General features: G+C 46.0%; 1 protein-coding gene across 1 annotated transcript in view; it reads left to right on the forward strand.

Annotated features, from left to right (window-relative positions):
- CACNA1I (calcium voltage-gated channel subunit alpha1 I) overlaps positions 1-20,305 on the forward strand; it is a 148,407-nt gene that overhangs the window by 124,376 nt on the left and 3,726 nt on the right. The window contains exons 26-34 of the mRNA XM_074221080.1: positions 917-1,050; positions 1,989-2,059; positions 7,111-7,189; positions 8,787-8,908; positions 10,895-11,242; positions 11,973-12,119; positions 14,827-14,949; positions 18,424-18,592; positions 19,173-19,354. Coding sequence (XP_074077181.1) covers positions 917-1,050; positions 1,989-2,059; positions 7,111-7,189; positions 8,787-8,908; positions 10,895-11,242; positions 11,973-12,119; positions 14,827-14,949; positions 18,424-18,592; positions 19,173-19,354 — 1,375 coding nt within the window. The remainder of the gene's footprint in view (positions 1-916; positions 1,051-1,988; positions 2,060-7,110; positions 7,190-8,786; positions 8,909-10,894; positions 11,243-11,972; positions 12,120-14,826; positions 14,950-18,423; positions 18,593-19,172; positions 19,355-20,305) is intronic.

A 20,305-nucleotide genomic window follows, 5' to 3' on the forward strand; every position in this document is an offset into this window, starting at 1 on the left:
TTCTCCACCAACACCTCCTCCTCAGCCCTCTCCAGAAATGAAGAGAAAGATAGGGTAGAAGGGCTATAGCGTAGTGTCAGATCATTGTTTTTTTACGAGAAAGAAGGATGAGATCTGGTCTCTTAGCCCAGAGGACAGAACAAGGAATAGCTGAGTGAGGAGAGTGGGAGGCTCAGGGGGACAAGTTTCAACTTGATGTAAAGGATAATGGCCAACTGATAGTGACAGCCATCCCAAAGTGGAGTGGGCTATCCTAGGACATAGAGACTCCCCTTTGATGAGACCATCATAAGCAAAGCAGCCGCGTGGAGGGGATACACAGACTTCTGAGTGTAGGAATCAGGAGACTGGGGTCCGAGTTATAACTCAGGGCATATTAACTGTGATCATGGCCAAGCCTCTTTGCCTCATTGGATGAAAATGAAGGCATTTGGACTCAATGATTTCTAAGGTGTTGTTTTGTGACGAGCAAAGTGTCCCAGGACCTGGGTTCAGATTCTGGCTCTGACACAACCACTGTCTGTATGATCCTGGGCAAGTTAGCTACTTAATTTCCTTTGACCTCAGTTTCCTCTTAGGGAGCCCTGAATGGTCCCTAGATCTATAGTCCAATGAAGTAGATAGTTTTAAATCCATAATCCTATGAAATGACTTGACCTTTCAGGTTGTATCTACCCCTAACTCTGTGTTCTGTGGTTCAGGCATTCTGAATGATTGCTTAGAGATAATTGGAGTTGAATACTCTCTGCGGACTCTTTTGATCCTGGAGACACCAAGAGATTGGGTGTCCCTTTTCTTCTTCCCTTCCCAATTCATCCTGTCCTGAGGCAAAAAAATCCCTAGAGGTCAGTGATGACTACCCCTGCCTCAGCAACACTTTGTTTCTGTGTTCCCACCTTCTGTCCTGGGTATTCAGGTGGAACCAACTGGACCTGGCCATTGTCCTCCTCTCAGTCATGGGCATCACCCTGGAGGAGATTGAGATCAACGCTGCCCTGCCCATCAATCCCACCATTATCCGCATCATGAGAGTGCTGCGTATTGCCCGAGGTGAGGAGGTGCTAGGGTAGGCTGGTTGTGAAGTCCTGATATGAGAAGGGGGGGGGGGCTAGAGGATGTTTCACATGGAGACCCCTTCCTACCCCTTCCAATGTCCTCAGAAACCCTTATGGAGACCCTGAACTATGACCATAGCCCTGAGCACAAAAAGGGAGATAGGGAGCATGTAAGGGACTGAGGGCCCACCTGGTGACAGTGGGAAGTGTGGGAAGTCCAAATATCATCCCTTCTCTTGGGGAGTAGGTGGGTTAGAACCTCCCTTTTGTGGCTTTTGTAGGCAATTAAGAGAGGAAGGTGATTATTGTTTTTGAGCTTGGCCAAGGCTCCATCTTACTGTGGCTAAGGGAATTGGAAGGTGGGAGGGAAAGGAGACTATTTTAAAAAAGCAGGATTAGGACTAGGTATTAATGAAGAGCAACTCATTTCATGGGTCTTAGTTTTCTTATCTCTAAAATGGGGGAGGGTGGATCCTGAAAGTCCCATCTAGCTCCAAGTCTATGATCCTCTCTGGCATCAGGTTCCTCATTTGGAAAATGAAGGGTTTGGACTGGTTGACCTCTAACAACTAGCTCTAAATCTTTGGTTCTGTGATGAATAGGGAAGAAGGAAGGCTATGGAGCCCTGAGGGTGAATAAAACTAGAGGAAGGTATGGAGAGGAAAAAATGGAGAGGGAGGGGGCTGAGAGAACAGTAGAGGAGAGAACCTCCTGCAGGAAGAATAAGCACCCCCACATGCTCACATACATCTGCCAATTGACATCCAAGCTCACTCCCTTTCTCTGGATTCCTATGGTTATAAATGTACTCAGGCTTTCAAATCAGTTTCCTCTTTCCCTTTGGCTCCACACACACAAACTCATACATGTAGACAGTTATATGTCCCTCCTGGCCTTCTCAAACCCTGACCAGCTGTCCGGCTCTCCCCTCAGTGCTGAAGCTGCTGAAGATGGCCACTGGCATGCGAGCCCTGCTGGACACCGTGGTTCAGGCCCTCCCCCAGGTAAGGCAGTCCTCGGCCTCTCCCCACTTCCTACCCACCAGCATTGACTCAGGGCCAGGAAAGAGAGTTGGAGTCTGAGCTCTGCCTGGCCAGGTGCCCCCAGGGTAAGCAACTTCCAGGCTGTGACTTAGTTTCTGCTTCAGAGAAATGATAATTTAAAAAAATCTCTTAGTAAAGGGTATATGGGTTTAATGAAGTCAGGAAAGACCTGAGTTTGAATCCTACCACCTACACTTAGCTGTTTGAACTCATTTTGACAGCCACAGAATAAGAATCAACATAAAGAACACCAGTCCAGAAGCCTGATCTTTGGCTGCCTTTTATTTACTACTTCAGACTCAAGAGAAGTTGGTATCTTAGATCTGGCTTCCTGTTCTCACAGCTCAGCTGCTCTGCCTCCCTGATGGTGCTAACAACCTAGGAGGAGAGAATTATGTAGTACCTTTATACATCATCCTCTTCTCTGGAGTCTCATTTGGGATCTACATTTCTGGCAGGACCTGGGGTGAATCACTGACCAATTCCTTTCCTCTGTGAGACTCAGTTTCCTCATCTTTAAAATAAGGATAATATCTATCTACTTTCCATGGTGGTTGTGCAAATGATATGAGTTAAATGCTGATGAAACACTTTGGAAACCTTAAAAGCTTTAAAAAATGTCTTTTTTATTTATATTATTAACTTAGTAGTAATAGTAAGCAGCAGCTACTTAGTAGTAATAATATTGGTAGTAGCAGTTATAGTAGTGGTGGTAATAGTAGTAGTAGTAGTAGTAGGAGGAGGAGGAGGAGGAGGAGGAGGAGGAAGAGGAGGAAGAGTGGTAGTGATAGCAGTAGTAGTGATAGTAGGGTAGTAATAGTAGTAGTAGTAGTGGTAGTGATAGTTGTAGTAGTGGTAATAGTAGTGATAGCGGTAGTAGTATCTTATCTTCAAAGGGCTCAGATAGAAATATTCCTCAGACAAGTTACTATTCTATTTTGTTTAAGCTTAAGTTCTTTGGGTTACTGCTGAGGTGGATAAAAAGGACTGCTTTTTGTAATTGAGTAAAAGTATTCGGGTACAGATGGCTCTTGTGTAGCAGATAGGATGATGAGAATGATCTAAAACTCATCTCTATCCCACATGGTTTTGATTTCCTCTACAAAGTCTATGAATTATCGGATTTTTTCATTCCAAATATGGATTCAAGATCACACATATTTGGTGTGGTGACATTTATTTAAAATGTAATTCTTAGATTTTCTATGGGTCACTATTATGTCTGAGTGATGACGAGTGACAGTTTTATCAGAACAGGGGAAAGGCAGACGCTAAGAATAATAATTCAATTTTTGAGGATTTCATGATTTCAATGATATAGATATTTACTCCACTATTGGAGATTTCAATCCTTCTCTACTTTGTTGGAGAGTTTTAATGAGTTGCTGTCTCTAAAAAACTCATCACCTTCTGACCAATCTGATGAGAATCCTCCCAACATTGAGCTCAGCTAGTCTTGTTTTACACTTCTTTTTTTTAAAGATTTTATTTATTTTGAGTTTTACAATTTTTCCCCCAGTCTTACTTCCCTCCCCCCACAGAAGGCAATTTGCCAGTCTTTACTTTGTTTCCATGGTCTACACTGATCCAAATTGAGTGTGGTGAGAGAGAAATCACATCCTTAAGGAAGAAACATAAAGTATAAGAGATAACAAGATCAGACAATAAGATATCTGATTTTTTTTCCCTAAATTAAAGGTATTAGGGGGTGGCTAGGTGGTGCAGTGGATAGAACACCAGCCCTGGAGTCAGAAGTACCTGAGTTCAAATCCAGCCTCAGACACTTAATAATTACCTAGCTATGTGGCCTTGGGCAAGTCACTTAACCCCATTGCCTTGCAAGAAAACCTAAAAAATAAATTAATTAATTACAGGTACTAGTCCTTGGTCTTTATTCAAACTCCATGGTACTTTCTCTGGATACAGATGGTATTCTCCATCACAGATACCCCCAAATTGTCCCTGATTGTTGTGCCGTTGGAATGAACAAGTCCATCAAGGTTGATCATCACCCCCATGTTGCTGTTAGGGTGTACAGTGTTTTTCTGGTTCTGCTCATCTCGCTCAGTATCAGTTCATGCAAATCCCTCCAGGCTTCCCTGAAATCCCGTCCCTCCTGGTTTCTAATAGAACAATAGTGTTCCATGACATACATAGACCAGTTTGCTAAGCCATTCCCCAATTGAAGGACATTGACTTGATTTCCAATTCTTTGCCACCACATCAGCTAGTCTTGAGATACCAGGCACAGGGGTATATCTGACAGCTTAGCCAGTTGTGGAAAAGATAATTTGATGGGTCCATGCTCTCACTGATGTGGGTTGTTCTTCCAAAAGGGCAGATCACAGTTCTCCTTTACCTGTCCCTTGGATCACAAAATTAGAACTGGAAGGTACCTCAGAGTCCAAAATCCCCAGCCTCCTAACTGTTCTGTGAGCAAGACCTTCCAGCTCTTGACTCTAGGCATTTTCTTTATCTGTTCTTTTTGCCTAGAATGTTCTCCCTCCTCATCTTTGCCAAACAGCTTCACTGTCTTTCTTCACATTCCAAATAAAATCTCATCTTCTATAGGAAGCCTTTCCCAAGTCCTTCAATAAATGATTTCCTGTCATTCCTTCAGATAGCTTCCTTTGCCTAGATTTGTCTGCATATCTCCCCCATTAGACCCATCAGACTTCATCAGAGTTCCATCATGGCAGGATCTGTCCTTTGCCTCTTCTTTAATCCCCCCATCTTCTGGCAAATAGTAGGCCCTTAATAAATGTTAGTTACTTGAAGTGGGAGAGAGCAGCTATGATGATGATTTTTTCTGATGGGGGAGGCGATGACTTCCCTGCTTGTAAATCACCAACAATTTAAGGCAGAATTGATGAGAATGTGGGCGATAATCCCCATTTCTGTCAGGATAACCTTTTGGGGAGCCCTTATCTGAAACTTAAATCCCCCTCTAAAATATACAAGTGATCATCTAAGCAATTCTTAAAACACCTGCAGTGATGGGGGACTCACTATCCTTTCATAGTGGAGAAGCTCTAATTGTTTAGAAGGTTTTGCCATTCATCAAACTGGAATCTGTCTCTCTATCATAACTTCTATCCATTGTTCTTGCTTCTACCCTCTGGGGTCAAGCAGAGAAAGGGTAATCCCTTTGTCCCCATAACAGCACTTGATATTTGAAGGTCCTTTTCCCTGGAGTCATCTTTTCTCTGGAAGAAATATTCACTTGTATTTCTACAAATCCTCTCTATTTGGCATGGTCTCCAGTTCCCTCTCCACACTGGTGTCGTCTCATCTAGATGCCATCCTAAAGTGTGGATAGGACTAGAGGGAATCCAAAGCCCAGATTTCTGTAATTTGTCTAGGACCCCAGGCATCAGAGGTAGACTAGAACCCAGGACTCCAGATCCCTTGGTCCAGTATTCTTCTAACTTTTCTTTTGTTCTCCTTGTGCTTTCCCTTCCCCTCTCATGTTGCTATATTCGACCTCCTTTTGTCCTTGACAGCCTGGACTGAAGCCACCAATGGGAAACTTAATAGGAATAAATGTAAAGTCTCAAGCCTAACCTTAAAAAATAAAAACATAAGGATAGGAAGGGGGAGAGTTAGTCTGAGAGAAGTTCATCAGGAAAAGTCCTGGGAATTCAGGTTAGCCACAAGCTCTGTAGGAACCAATAGTATGGTAAAACCTTTCAGAAAGCGGATGTGATCTGGGGCTGCCCACTATTAGCCTAGCATCCAGCACAAGAAAGATGACTGTCCCATTGAACTCAGTGTTAAACAGTTTAATTCAGTATTCATTCATTAAGCTCCCATTGTATGCTGTGCATTCCAGTTATGGTATGTCTGCGTGTGTAGTCAATTCAAAGGCCTAGAGCTAGGAGAAAGAAAGATAAGAAGGGGGAGGGGAGATTTCCCGCCTGGGGGCACTCTCTTCACAGATAGTACATCTGTCTCCCAACTCCTCTCCCACATCAATCCACAAGTATTTATTAAGTACCCGTATGAACTGGACCTGGTCTTTGCGGTAGATACAACGTCCAATGCTAGGCCATATTGTACGGCTCCCCGCTCGGTGGAATCAGTCAGAGTTTACATATGGCTCTCCAAGCTCATGGAGCCAGAGGTCACCCCATACTTCAGTATGAGTAGAAGTATCTGGTGGATGCCATAAAAATGGGGCATGGAGGTGAGAGATGGAGTGTTGCCCAGCAAACGACTGGCGTGCAGAACCCAAGAAGGGGAGTGATGTGGAAAAGTGCTCTGTCAGTCCAGGGATGACTGGATCCTACTTCTGACATTTGCTCCCTGTGTGACCTTGGACAAGTCATTGTTAATCGGTCTAGGCTTTACTTTCCTCATCTGTAAAATGAGGGACTTGAACAAGATAATCTCAAAGGTCCCTTCCAGTACTAGATCTAAGACCCTGTGGTTCTCATGACATCAGCTGGGGAATCATTCATACAGAAGTAATGGTTGGAAGCCATGAGAAAGGAGGAAAGGAAAAAAAGAGAGGATATTTGCAAAGGGACAATATAAAGTCTTAGATTTTAGGATAAATAGAGGAACTATAGGAGAGGGATCAGAAAGGGCTGAGCATGCATGGCACAGTGGATAGACAACTGACCTTGGAGATGGGAAGGGCATGGTTCATGGCCTACTTGGATGCAGGTGATCCTGGGTAGAATAATCTCTCAGGGCCTTGGGTCATTCTTTTATCAACTGGGGAGAGGGTGCTCATCCACACTATAGAGGAAACTTCCTCAGTGGTCCAATGAAATTCCAAGACCAGCCTAAAGTCAATCAATCAAGAAAGTGATTATGGTGGTAAGAGGAAGAGGTCTTTCCAGTAAGACACTTCCTTTATCTGTTTTTGGAAGTGGGGAGACAGAGACAAAAGTCAAATGATCTTTGATCCCCATGAGCATTAGTTCTATCTATCTAAAAGCTTCTCTGGCCCCACCATTTGCCAAGTGAGCCCATTGCCTTTCCTGAAAAATTCATTTTTCTTTCAGGTGGGAAACCTGGGCCTTCTCTTCATGCTTCTCTTCTTCATTTATGCTGCTCTGGGTGTGGAACTATTTGGGAAGCTGGGTAAGTAAGGAGATGATGGACAGAAATAGACAGGGGGCAATTTTCCCCTTACATTTCAAGGTTAGCCACTTGTATGTGTCAAGTCTCAGACTAGGAAAGAATGGGATCCTTCTTTCTGAGTAAACTTTGAAGTCCTACCAAGTTGCCTTCTCAAAGCGGAGAGTGATACATTGCAACATGAACTCTGGCTCTGATCCTGGTGAGCCCCAGGGGAGCCATTATTTTGCTTCCTGGGACCTCTGTCTGTTATCTGTAAAATAAGGGGGATCTCTAAGGGCCTTTCTGGTTCCAGGTCTTACAATCTTAGGTTTTTTCATGGTTTGGGATTGTTGAGAAAAATCACTGTTCCCTTTGACTAAGAAATCTGAGGTTGATGGCATCTTCAGATAATCTCTGTAGTATCATGGAACCCAGTCGATGGTCTTTTCCTCAAAGGTGACCTTAACTCAAGGACAGAAAGCCCTAAATCAACTGAAAGCTGCAAGTGATTTTGCCACTAGCTACCTGCATGACTTTGAACAAGGCCATTCTCTTCTTTAGGCCCCCATTTCCTCATCTGTGAAATGAGAAAATAGGACTAATGATCCAGCTCTAGATGTGTCCTTAAATGTTTGGGAGAGGGAGAGAGATGGGGGTGGGGAGAAAAGGAGAGAAGAGAGAAATAGAGACAGACAGAAGATGAGGAAGAGAGAGAAAAAAGGGGGAGAGAGAGAGACAGACAGAGATAAAGATAGAGAGAGGAGGAAGGAGAGATAGAAAGAGAGAGATCATGAGATCGCTTAAAGTGGCTTCAGAAGTCACGATGATGACTCTGAGCTTCACTCCCTCTTATCTGTGCGACACTGAACTAATCCCTTCCTTTATCTGGGCTCCAGTTTCTTTGCCTGTAAAGTGAAAAAGCTGAACTATATAATCTCTAAGCTCCTTTCTAGCTCAAAGTCCTGTGATTTCACTTATGATTTGAATTTCTACAAAGATGCCATTTTTCACATTATCAAGGAGGTATATTTCCAATTCACCATGAAAATATTGTAGCTTCATCCATTTTGCATGAGAAGGGCCCTTGGAGATTATCCAGCCCAGTCCTTCAGCCCAAAAGGCTGAGGAAGTGGCTCAAGGACTTAACCAAGGGCATACAACCAGTAAAGGCAGAAGTAGTTTCAAGCCAAAGTCTTCTACCTCTTGTCCCAAACTTTCTACCACACCAGGCTTCTTCCTTGAGCTTATTCTGCCATGAAATGTACTGGACACAGTTCACAGAGCAGAAGGCTGGCTCAGCAGATGGAACTGTGCTGCCCACTCTCACACTCTCACCCACAGTCCCAGTAGGCAAAAATTACAGCTTAGCCTGACCTAGGAAGGAGGCTCTCCCTGCCCCTCCCCTCCCCTTGGCATCTCCACACTCCAGAGCAGGTTTACTAGGTTGAGGTGGGAGGAAAGGAAGCTTCAGTGCCCACCCAGGACTATCAATGACAATGCTCCCTTGCTACCTAGAATGCTAACCAGCCAATGCAAGGAAGCCACCCATAGACTCAATGGAGGTGGGGGTCCAGAATACTAAGCCCATTTCTGATATCATTTTTTCTTCCTTTCCTAGTATGCAGTGATGAGCATCCCTGTGAGGGTATGAGTCGCCATGCCACTTTTGAGAACTTTGGCATGGCCTTCCTCACGCTCTTCCAGGTCTCTACTGGGGACAATTGGAATGGAATCATGAAGGTAATTGGGGACCAGGATGGAGAACAAGGTGGGAGGACAGAAGGAAGAGGAAAGGATAGATGAAAGAAGGAAAGAATAAGCAGAGAAAAGGAGAATAGGACAGTCGGAGGAGACAAAGTATGGACAAATAAGGAGGAAGAGGAAAGGACAGACGGAGAAAGGAAGCAATGGGTAGAAGGGAAGAAGGAAAGAGGGAGGGAAAGATGAATGAAAGGAGGTACGAAGGAAGGAAGGAAGGAAAATAAACAAATTTTTTGTTTAATTAATGGAGAAGTGAATATAGGGAAAGCAGCACAAAAATCTCCTTGAATAGCAAGATTAGACATCCCAAATGTAGAGATAGACAGGGAAAGGAGAGAAAAGAGGAGAAGAAAGATGAAGAGAAGTAAAAGATGATGAAGAGGATGAAGAGGAAGGAGGATGAAGAGAATAAGACAATAGGGAATAAAGGACAGATGGAGGAAAAATAAGGATGGATGAAGGAATATAGGAGGGAACAATATTCCTCTTAGAATTCCCCAGCTAGGTGGTGCAGTGGATAGAGCACTGGTCCTGGAGTCAGGAGGACCTGAGTTCAAATCTGACCTCAGACACTTGATAATGACCTAGCTGGGTGGCCTTGGGCAAGTCATTTAACCCCAGTGCCTTGCAAAAACTAAAAAAAAAAAAAAAAGAATTCACCAGTGTTGAGGGTGAGGAAAGACTGAAGAACAAAGTGATGGAAGGAATTTCCAGTCAGGTTGGGTCATGTTTTCAGCAATTCAACTCAACAAGAACTTATTAAACATCTCCTATACGCTAAGTGCTGTGCTAGACCCAGAGACAAAAATGAAACCTTCCTTGCCCTTAAGAAACTTCCAGTCTAATGGGGAAATGACCAATCTCTTATAAATCCAGACAAAATAAATACAAAGTAATTTCAGGGAGTGTCACTCACACAGGCATATCTCAAAGGGTCTCATGTAGATGGTCCCTGAGCTGAGCCTTGAGAGGAGCCAAGCTTTAAAGAGATTGAGATGAGGAAGGAGAGGGTTCCCAGCTGGCTTGAACACATCAGCAGGCCTTTCCTCCACTGTCCTCTCCAGTTATCTGCTCATCTACACCACACTGAGGGATGTCTTGGAGAAGATGGTGTATTCTAGTGGAGAGAGTCCTGAGTCAAAGGCAAAAGGCCTGAGCTTTGGTCCCAGATTTCATTCATTCATTCATTTTACTCACTCAGTCATTCACTCATTCATTTACTCATTTATTCATACCACAAATATTTATTGAGTACCTGCTACAAAACCCTGGTCTGGGGGCTGAAGGTCACAGAAAGACAAATAAGACACAGCCTGTGCCCTCAAATAGTTTACCCTGGAAAGTAGTTGAGACACCATGGGAAATGACTATAATATATTTTCAATAATAAACCTGTTGGAGGCCCCAAACCAAAGTATCATGTGAGGTCAACAGGGGAACAGGATGGCCATAAATAAGAGTCATGGGAATAGATCTACTTTGAAAAGAAGTCCCAAGGAGATAGAATGCAAACTGGCCTGTTTATGAAGGGGTAAATGCTGTGCCACTGACTTGTGACTGTGTGACCTTAACATACCTCCATTCCTCTGAGGGCCTCAGTTTCTTCATTTGTAAAATAATAGCATTGATCTTCCAAGGTCCTTTTTCAGTCTCAAATTCCATAACTTGGTGTGTTTCCAATACATGAGGAGGTGGATAGACTCAAACTAGGTAGGGCTAATCAGAAAATTTCCTAAAGAAGAAAGGAAAAGGAAGACTGAAAAGTAGTAGAAAGGAGGCTAGAAACCCCTCTATCCCCTTTTCCAGAGTCTTGTTGCCTTGAAATTAATTTGGAGAGAAGGCGAAATGGAACCTCTCACCCTATTGGTTGGGTCTCCCCACTGCAAGCAGGGGTATGGGATCTGCAGTAGACTCACCTGGGCAGTTGCTGGGCTCCAAGGATTTTGCTCTTCTGCCCCCACCCAGGACACGCTACGGGACTGCACCCACGACGAGCGGAGCTGCCTCAGCAACCTCCAGTTCATCTCACCCCTGTACTTCGTCAGCTTTGTACTCACAGCCCAGTTCGTCCTCATCAATGTGGTGGTAGCTGTGCTGATGAAGCATCTGGACGACAGCAACAAGGAGGCCCAGGAAGATGCTGAGATGGATGCCGAGATCGAGCTGGAGATGGCCCATGGCCTCTGTCCTCGGGGCTCAGGCTCCCCAGGTGCCCCCAAAGGTGCAGGCTGTGTGGCCAGTGGAGGCAGCGGAGGTGGGCCACCCATCGAGCCTGATTCTCGTAGATGTATGCGCTGTTACTCCCCAGCACAGGTAGGGGACCCCCGGGATGCAGGGGCCAGCTGCTCGGGGAACAGGTGGTATGGGAGTGTGGATTCACTGGCCCAGTAGGGACTTGACTGGGTCACAGGCCATCTTGGAGACCCAGACCGGAATGGCAAAGGAGAAGTGCCAAGCTGGCTGTGGAATGGGCTCTCCAAGCTGAATTGGGGTTCACAGAATGAGTTAGCCCTTGGGGGCTAGGACAGGGTCACGGTGGCAGTTGAAGGGCTGACTGACTGACTGGAATGAGGTGGATAGGGTCTTTGGGGCATCCCTGACCTTTCAAGGAAACATCTGGCTTGGTGTAGATTGATGTGGGCCTGGAGACCCTCTCTTCTAAGACCAGATGCACTGGCCTCTTCTTTTGGAAGAATGGGTAAAACTTGGACACAGAGCCTAATGCAGTGGATAGAGCACCCATGGAGGATGTGGGTTCAAATCCTGACTCCCCTACTTACTATCTATGTGACCTAGAATAATTCCCCTCCTCTGCCTGGGCCTCAGTTTCCTCCTCTGTAAAATGATGTGATTAGATCAGGGAATCTCCAAGCCTCTTCCAATCTTACACACTCCCAATGTTGCCCTAGAAGACATGTCCCTCACTTCCACTTCCTTTCACTTCTTCCCATAAATTCCCATCAAGCATCACTGTTCAACTTCAACTCCTTCCAGTAATTTCTCCCCTTCCCTCCCCACCCCCTTCCTTCTTGTGCCCCCCTAGGAAAACTTGTGGCTGGACAGTGTCTCTTTAATTATTAAGGACTCCTTCGAAGGAGAATTAATGATCATCGATAACCTGTCAGGCTCCGTCTTCCACCATTATTCCTCCCCGGCCGTGTGCGAGAGGTGTGATCATGACCAGCAAGAGGTAACATCTGGGTAGGGGGTCCTGGGAGGAGGGGGTCACTCCCCCACCCCGCCCCCACCCCTAGGCTGGCACAAGCTTAGGCAGCAGCTTGGAATCTGTGTGATGACATGGCACCCTTCAGGGTGGCCAGAGTCTTCCTTGACAGTTTTGGTTGGGGAGGGACCATGGGATAAGAGGGTAGAAAGGGCAGCCTTGTGTATGATGTGGGGGTCAGCCTAGTGAGCTGCAACCCCTCTATGTGTTCCTTAGTTGGCAGAGCAGCTCCTTCTACCATTGGTACTTGGTTAGGACTTCTGGAGACTTGAGTTCAGTGCCACCTTCATTTGTGACATGCTGTGTGATCTTGGACAAATTATGTGACCGTCTGGGTCCTGTTTTATGTGTTAAACAGGGAGCACAGTCCCCATCTGACCCTGCCCTGGCTACCTCATGGGAATCTTGTAAGAAGAGAATGAGGCAATAGACTGGGATTGGGGATGGCAGAAGGTGGTCAGAAGCAAATGAGCTGCTCTTGTAAGTCGCATGGAATGTGACTTCAAGTCAACTCTTTAAAAGACTTGAGATGGGGAATGAGAAGGGAGGCAGGGCGAGCTAGAGATGTGGGAGCTGCTAGAGAAGCTGGGGCTGGGCACCTAGGATGTAGTCAGCTAGAATCAAAAGGGGGAACTTCATTAAATGGTAGTTTCCTTTTAAAACTAATTCTTCCTAATTAGGTACTAAACTTGATTGTTTCTGGCCCTGGAAAGACTGCAAAGACTTTAAAGCACCCCTAAATATTGGCTTCCTGGTTCACTGCTCTAGTTGCCCTGCCCTAGTTACAGGTCTGCCAAGGATGCTGTGTTCATGCCAAGGCTGTTGTTATTTTTGATCTCTGCTTGAAGTGATCTTATTTTGGGGCCTTCCTAATGAGGGGGGGGCTTTTCTTGTCCCCAGAAGGGAATAAAGAAGGGAACACTAGATTAGGAGCTAAGGAGAACCAAATCTGAATCTTGGTTCTACCATTAACATCTAGTGTGACAATGGCCAAACCATAATCCATTTCTGGGCCTCAGATTTCCCATCTGTAAAATGGGGGGGGGGTGTAAACAAGTCCCTTGCAGCTCTTAACTTTCTGCCCTGTCCGAAGGCCCCTCCTAGCTCTGACATTTCTTGTCTTAAGGCCACTCCCAGTTGTCAGGCTCCATTCTAAAGCCTCTCCCAGCCCAGACATACACCCTTCTGAGACCCTTTCCAGCCTTGTTATTCTCACTGTTCTGAGACCCTCTCCCAGCTCTGACGTTCCATGATTCTAAGGTCCTTCTGATTTCTAATATTCTATGGTCTCAAGTTCCTTCCACCGATGCATCCTTGAGGCGACCTCTTCTAGTCCCAGCCTGTAGCTCTGTCTGCTGATTTTGAAGTTCCCTTTCCAAAAGAAAGGAAGACATCCTCTGAATCATTTAACTTGGGAAGAAATTCCTTCCTGCTCCATGAAGGAGAGCCGTTTGATTTTCCAACAGTAGTGTTCCATCCACTATCCCCACTCAGGCAAAAACCTTTCTCTTAATCTATTTAATCAGATCACTGGGTCCCTGTTTTCACCTCCTATTGATATGATTTCCAACTTGAGGTTAGCCTTCCCACTCTCAAATGCTCTTTAGATTTAGAGGAAGTAGATCAACTTCAGAGAGAGAACTGGGTGAAAACACATTTCTAAAGCCATCTCTGAGTTTGGAAAAAATAATTTCCCTCTCCAGGCTTTTTCTTTACATGTAAAATTTGGGAATTCAACCTGGAGAGTTCTTTTGTAGTTTTAAATCCCAGAATTTTATGACTCCTCAGATGTGGTCTTTTTCCCCTTTAAATACCCAGTGATAGCCTGTGGCAGGGTAGGATGGGGGGGGGGTGTGTGCTATGACCTCTTCCTATCTGTCCTGATCCTCCCTCCAAGCTCAGAGATGGCCCTCTCCACCTCCAACCGCAGCTGTGACTCAGAGGGTGGTTACAGCATCATGGATCCAGATTTGGAAGGGACCTTAGAGGCCATATATTTTAACTCCCCAATTTTACAAATGAGGAAACTGAGGTTCATTGAGTTTAAATATCTTACCTAAGGTCACCCAGGTAGTAAGTATGAGAAGCTAGATTTGAACCCAGGTCCTCTGACTATAGAGCCAATGCTCTTTCCGCTATAATACACTGCCTCCCTGACTTTCTTTTGATCACCATTCAGTCATCCCTCAAACTCAGCGCTGGCTCCATGACTACTTCCCATCCTTTCTCCCATATGTCCAAGGATGTCATTCTGAAAATGTATATCCCATTCCTACCTCTAGTTTATTAATTAGACCACACCCTTAGCCTTCTGATTAGTCTAATTGATCCATTAGACTTTCTAAGTGGTTTCCTTTTTTATTTTTGTGGCTGACTATTGTATAAATATTTCTCGTGGTTCTGCTTACTTCTGTTTATATCAGTTCATAAAAGTCTTCCCCAGGTTTCTCTGAATCTAACCTTTTTTTCCATTTTACTCATGATATGGAAATATTCCCTTACATTTGCATGCCAATTCAGCCATTATTGGGCACCAGTTTTTTCCTAGCTCTTTGCTACTAGAATGGCTATACATATTTCTGTTCCTTTCCTTGTCTCCTTTTGCAGCCCCTGTCCTTGTACCCTACCCCCCAGCCCATTGAGGGTTCAGCAGGTGGTCTGTGTCTTTTTCCAGGTTCAGCTGGCTGAAGTGGAGGCTTTCTCTCTGAACTCAGACAAGTCTTCTTCAGTCCTGCTGGGGGATGACGTGAGCCTGGAGGATCCCACAGCTTGCCCCATGGCCTCCAAGGAGGTCAAGGTGAGAGAAGGATAGGTGGGAGGGAGGGCTGATCAGGAGCACTCTTACCCCCTCCCCTTCCCCCAGACCGTGAGAGGCTGCCGGGAGTCCCTGGGACAAAGTTAGGTCATAGGTATGGAAGAGTTCTGTTCCTGATAGATATCAATAAGGGACCAGATGGAAAGGGGAAATAGGTACTCCCGAGCGTAGCAGAGCGCTGGTCACTTGAGGTTTACACTGAAGTTTGGGGGGGGAATCAGAAGGAGAATAATTTCCCCCAGATTACCCCAGAAAGTGACTACTGGGGAGCCGTCCTCAGAGCAGCCTTTTCAGGTTGGCAAAATACCTTGGCAAAGGTATTTCATTAGGGCCTCAATCCAACCTGGTGAGGGAGGGAGGCACTGTTCTAAATGAAGAAACTGAGACCGGAGAAGTAAAATGGTTTGTTTCTAGTAGTAAAGATCAAAGGCAAGATTTGAACCCAGGTGTTCAAGAATCCAAGCCCAGAGCTCCATGCATATATCACACTTGTGTTTCATTGGAAAAAGCTGGATGAAATTGAAGCCTGTTTCAAGCTCCACCCCCATGCACCCCGGTTGTTCTCCATGGTCCAAGGGAGGGAGGGAGGGAAGGCATCAGAGGAGAATGGGAAAGCCTTTGGGTTTGGAGTCCAGAGGAGCTGGGTTCAAGTTCTGGGTCAGGCACTTCTTACCTGTGTGAGCCTGGGCAGGTCACTTCCTTTCTCTAGCCCTCAGTTTCCTCATCTGTAAAATGAGGAGTTAGACTAGATGAAATCAAAGGTCCCAATCGACACTTACAGCCATGTTTCTCTGATCCTATGATTCCTGGATAATGATGTCAAACCCTGTTCAGCTGGAAGCCCAGCTGGTACCTCAAGGCATAACTCCTTGAAAGTCAGCTCCACTTTCCTCGTTTCTGATCTCCCCAACTCTGTCCTTCCAGTCACTAGGTCTAGTGAGTCAGAGCCATCTGTAGTTCCTCCCTCTTCCTGGCCCCTACATCTGCCTGGTCCAGTTTTCAAAATGTCCATCCTCTTCTCCATCTAATTCCCCCCTCCTCCTTGCCCGGTTCATTCTCTCATTCTCTCTCCCCTGGACTATGTTAATGACCTTCTGATGCTAATATGGGGAGCCCCACCCGCTTCTCCATGTGAGGCAGAGGCAGTCTCAGAATGATGGGCTTTTTAGAGATTCAGCCTGGGCTGTAGCTCAATTACTCTGTCGTCACAGATTCAGCCATCTGGTAAATAAGCCCCTTACCAGGCCTGTCCACAGCACAAGAGGCTGAGGAGGAGGAGGAGGAGGACAGAGGCACCCTGAAATGGATCCTCCTTCTCAACTCTCAGAAAGCTTCCAGGTCTAGAGCCCAGATTAGCCCACAGGAAATAGCCATATAAAGGGAGACCCCTAACATCCCAGGACTGTACAGTTTTGGTCTTCTTGGCCTCTGAAGGTCTCCTGGGCCTAGTTCTACCCAAGTGACTTCCCTCTTCAAGGTTTTAGTTAATGTAGGGGATCGCACCAGAGGGTCTCTTCCAGCTCTTATGTGACCCATGGTTCTAAGAAAGAGACAGATTCTCTAAGAGTCTGGTGAAGAAGACTCAAGTCCCTGCCCTCAGGGAGTCTCCAGTCTCATGGGGAGAGATGAACTCTCTATATTCAGGGAGCCGCCCAGTGTGATAGCCTGGCAGACCCATCCGAAGAGCCAAGAGCTCTTGGTATCTTCTCCCCACTGAGATCTTTGTGTGACTCCTGGAGAGAAGCCAGCTGTTCTCCCCCATCATTCTGTCTCTCTGTGTCTGTCTCTCTGTCTCTCTGTCTCCCTCTCTCCTTATCCACTTCCTCTTGTCCGCCCCTGCTGACTCCCCACCTCAGCCTCTCTCTTGTTAAACTAAAAACTCCCATCTCCTCACCCTCCCCAGGATCCTGGGTGCTTCCCTTGTGCCCCAAACAAAATACAGAAGATTCCCCTCACTTAATGGAAGAATGCTCCGCCTTGGGAGTAAGAGAGTGGGGGAACCTGGAGAGTGAGACACTTGAACTAACAAAGAATACTAAAGTTCTAGACATCCAGATGGCAGAGGGGTGATACAAAGGGGGGGAGACATAGGGTAAGAGCCTTGCACTTGAGGTGAGGAGGACCTGAATTCAAATTTCATCCCAGATACTTTCTAGCTACATGTCCTTGGGTAAATCACTTAGCTTTTCTTAGGCTCAATTGACTTATTTTGAAAATGGAGATGATCAGATCCCCTACCTTGCAGGACTGTTGTAAGGACTAAATGAGATCCTTCATATTGCATGAGCTGAGTGCTTTGTCAGTCTTAAATGCTAGTTAATATGGAATTATGTTTTTCCTATTATTGTAGAGTTCATGTTATTATATTTACTACACAAGTAATATGTGATGGCCTTGGAATATGAATCCAGGGTATAGTGTCTTCTTCGTGGACCTAAGGGGGCCATGAGGCTCAGGGAATAAAATGACTTGACTAAGGTATACAGATAGTAAGGTCTTGCAGCTGCCAATCCCATTTTCTGAGAACCATATTCCCAGCTGTTAAATAATTAGAATATATCAAAATGTATTTGTCACTGACATGAAACAACATAATTTAATGTCTGGTGGCGTGAATGGAAAGTCTCTGAATTTGGGATTCAATCCCCTTCACCTCCTTAGGCCTCATCTGTAAAACAAGAGGTTAGATGACCTCTGAAGTCCCTTTTCACTCTCAAACCTGGGATCTGGTAAATAGTCCTGATACACTCAATACAAATGTGATCATCTCCTTCTTGCAGATGAGGAAACTGAGCTTCTTTGATAAATATTTTATAGCGCAGCCATCACAGAGAGTTCCTAATAGACCCTCGATGCAATTGAATTTAATAAACATTCATGACAGATCTCCCAGGTTTCAGGACACCAGGCTCTGTCTGCAAAGATAGAGTCGAGCCTGCCCTCTAGCAGCTTCCAACTACAAAGGAAATAACATGCACCCTATCCTAGATCACAGATTAAGAAATGGTCCTTCAGACCCTCTCACATCAAGGCAAAAGCTCTCCATACCTGGGGCAGAGCTCCCTCCCTTCTTCCATGACTTTGCCCCCTGGGTTTCCAATCCATATGAAAAAATCATGCTTTCTTGTATGTGGTTTCCCAAGTAGAAAGTTGACTCCTTGAGGTCAGGGTCCATTTTATTTTTGCCCTTGTATCTCGAGTACCCATCACAAAGCCTGGGACATAGCACGATCTCATTTGAATCTGACAGTAAGCCAGGAACAGGCCAGATCAGGGATTATTGACCCATTTGATAGATGGAGAAACTGGGAATCAGAAGCGTTAAGAGAATTATCAAGGGCCACACAACTAAGAACAAAGCTAACACCAGTATTGCGTCTTCTAATTCTTCATCCAGTGCTCTCTCCCGGAAGGCAAAATCTCTTCATCCTTCTAATCTGTCCTCCCTTTCTCTAGCAGGCAGAATCAGAGACTCCTGACCCCATCAAGATCGGGGACTTGGGAGAATGTTTCTTCCCTTTGTCCAATACGGCCGTCTCAACAGCCCCAGAGAGCTACCTGTGTGAGATGGAGAAGGACCCCTTCAATCCTGTCCAGTCTTGGCTGAAACAGGAGAGCAGTCAAGGTAAAGAGGGCACTGCCAGTATTCTGGAGGTCTGGACTCTTAGCTCTTGGAGACCAGCCCCACTCAGTTCACGGACAACATCCCCAAAGAAGAGCCACCTCCCTTTTACATATTCTCAGTGACAGAAGCACACCCCTTCCAGCCCTTTCTTTGGATCCAGGTCAAACCTGCTTTCCCACCCCTTGTATCTCACAGGTGAGATGTTAGCTCATCCGGGAGGATGCTGTAAAGGAGACCAATTCTCAGACCTCAGCCATGGTGCTCCTGTACAGTTCTGAGCACCAGGATTATGAGAATATTGAGGATCATTGGTGGAGTGACTGGTGACCTTTTCCATCTATGTGACCTGTCCAAATCCTCCCTTCCCGATGGCTACACTCTCACAGTTCTGAAAGCAGAGAGGAGTCTAAACCATCTGGAGGGACCCTTGGCATAGCCCAGAGAACCTCCCCCTCCCCAAGAATACTGCCTCTGTTCAGGGTGAGGCTACCCCCAACCCCCCACCCCCAGCAGTGAGAGCAGCCCTGGCCCCTGGGAGGGTCTCAACCTTGGTGTCTGTTTTCTTTCGCCTCTCGGACAGTTGCCTCCGATGGTGCCAGGCCTCTCTTGCCTGTACCGGCAGAGTTCTTTCATCCGGCTGTGGCTACTGGCCAGAAGGCCGAGGAAAAGGCCGCTTGCAAGGGGACCCTCCCCAAGATTTCTCTGCAGGGCTCCTGGGCTTCCTTACGGTCTCCCAGTACCAACTGTGCCCTCCTCCGACAGGTAAGGCCCGGGGCCAACCCAGATTCCCAAGGCTAAGCTTTCTTAAAGGGTGGGAGATGGGGGCCAACAGTAGCTTAGACGTGATCCCCCAGAGTCAGGATCTCAAGGAAAGGGGTCTCTCTGCCAAGTTCTAGACCAGCTTGCAGATTCTGCCAGGGTCCAAAGAAAGGCTGCCTGAGAGGCCTTGGGCTGGGAGGTCTCTCTCAAGGAGTGTGGCTCCAAGGTGGAATGGGCTGGAGGAGAGAGCAGCTCTGGGACTCAGAAGACCAGGACAGGCCTAGAGAAGCGGGATGGTCCCACCTGCAAATCTAGCCCTGATCAAGTCACTTCTCAGGAGTCTCAGTTTCCTCATTTGTGAAACGAAGCAGGAAGAGATTGAACGGCCTCCAAGTTGTCTTCTGGCCCTAGGTCTATGCTCTTCTAGGCAATAGGGGGAGGAGGCGGCTGTGGGGGAGAGCAGAAAGAGGGTGCCTGGACTCAGCTTTGCCACTTATTCCTGGTGTGACCTTGAACAAGATACTTTCTCTCTCTGGGCCTCGGTTTCTCCCTCTGTAAGTGATCTCTGCTGCCCTTCCAGCTTGAGATCAAGAAGTCCCCTTTTCCACGCTGACGATCCCTCATTCTTGGTCTCTAGAGCCCACCCATCCTGGTCTTCTTGCTATTCCCACACAGCATCCTCTCCTCTCCAGCCTTTGTACCGACTGCCCCTTCCCCACACCCACCCTGTATCCTTCCCTTTACCTTTAAGAATTCCTGGTTTCCATCAAAACCTTGCCTGGACTCCTAGAAGCCAGCCACTCATTCCTCCAATACCAGTACCAGCCAGTATTTATTGCTATAAAGACATATATATATATATATATATATATATATATATATATATATACACACATATATATATATACACACACATATATGTGTATCTATACACATTTCTACATAGGTATTTGT

This window comes from Macrotis lagotis, chromosome 2 (assembly GCF_037893015.1).
Source record: "Macrotis lagotis isolate mMagLag1 chromosome 2, bilby.v1.9.chrom.fasta, whole genome shotgun sequence".
Taxonomy (NCBI): Eukaryota; Metazoa; Chordata; class Mammalia; order Peramelemorphia; family Peramelidae; genus Macrotis; species Macrotis lagotis.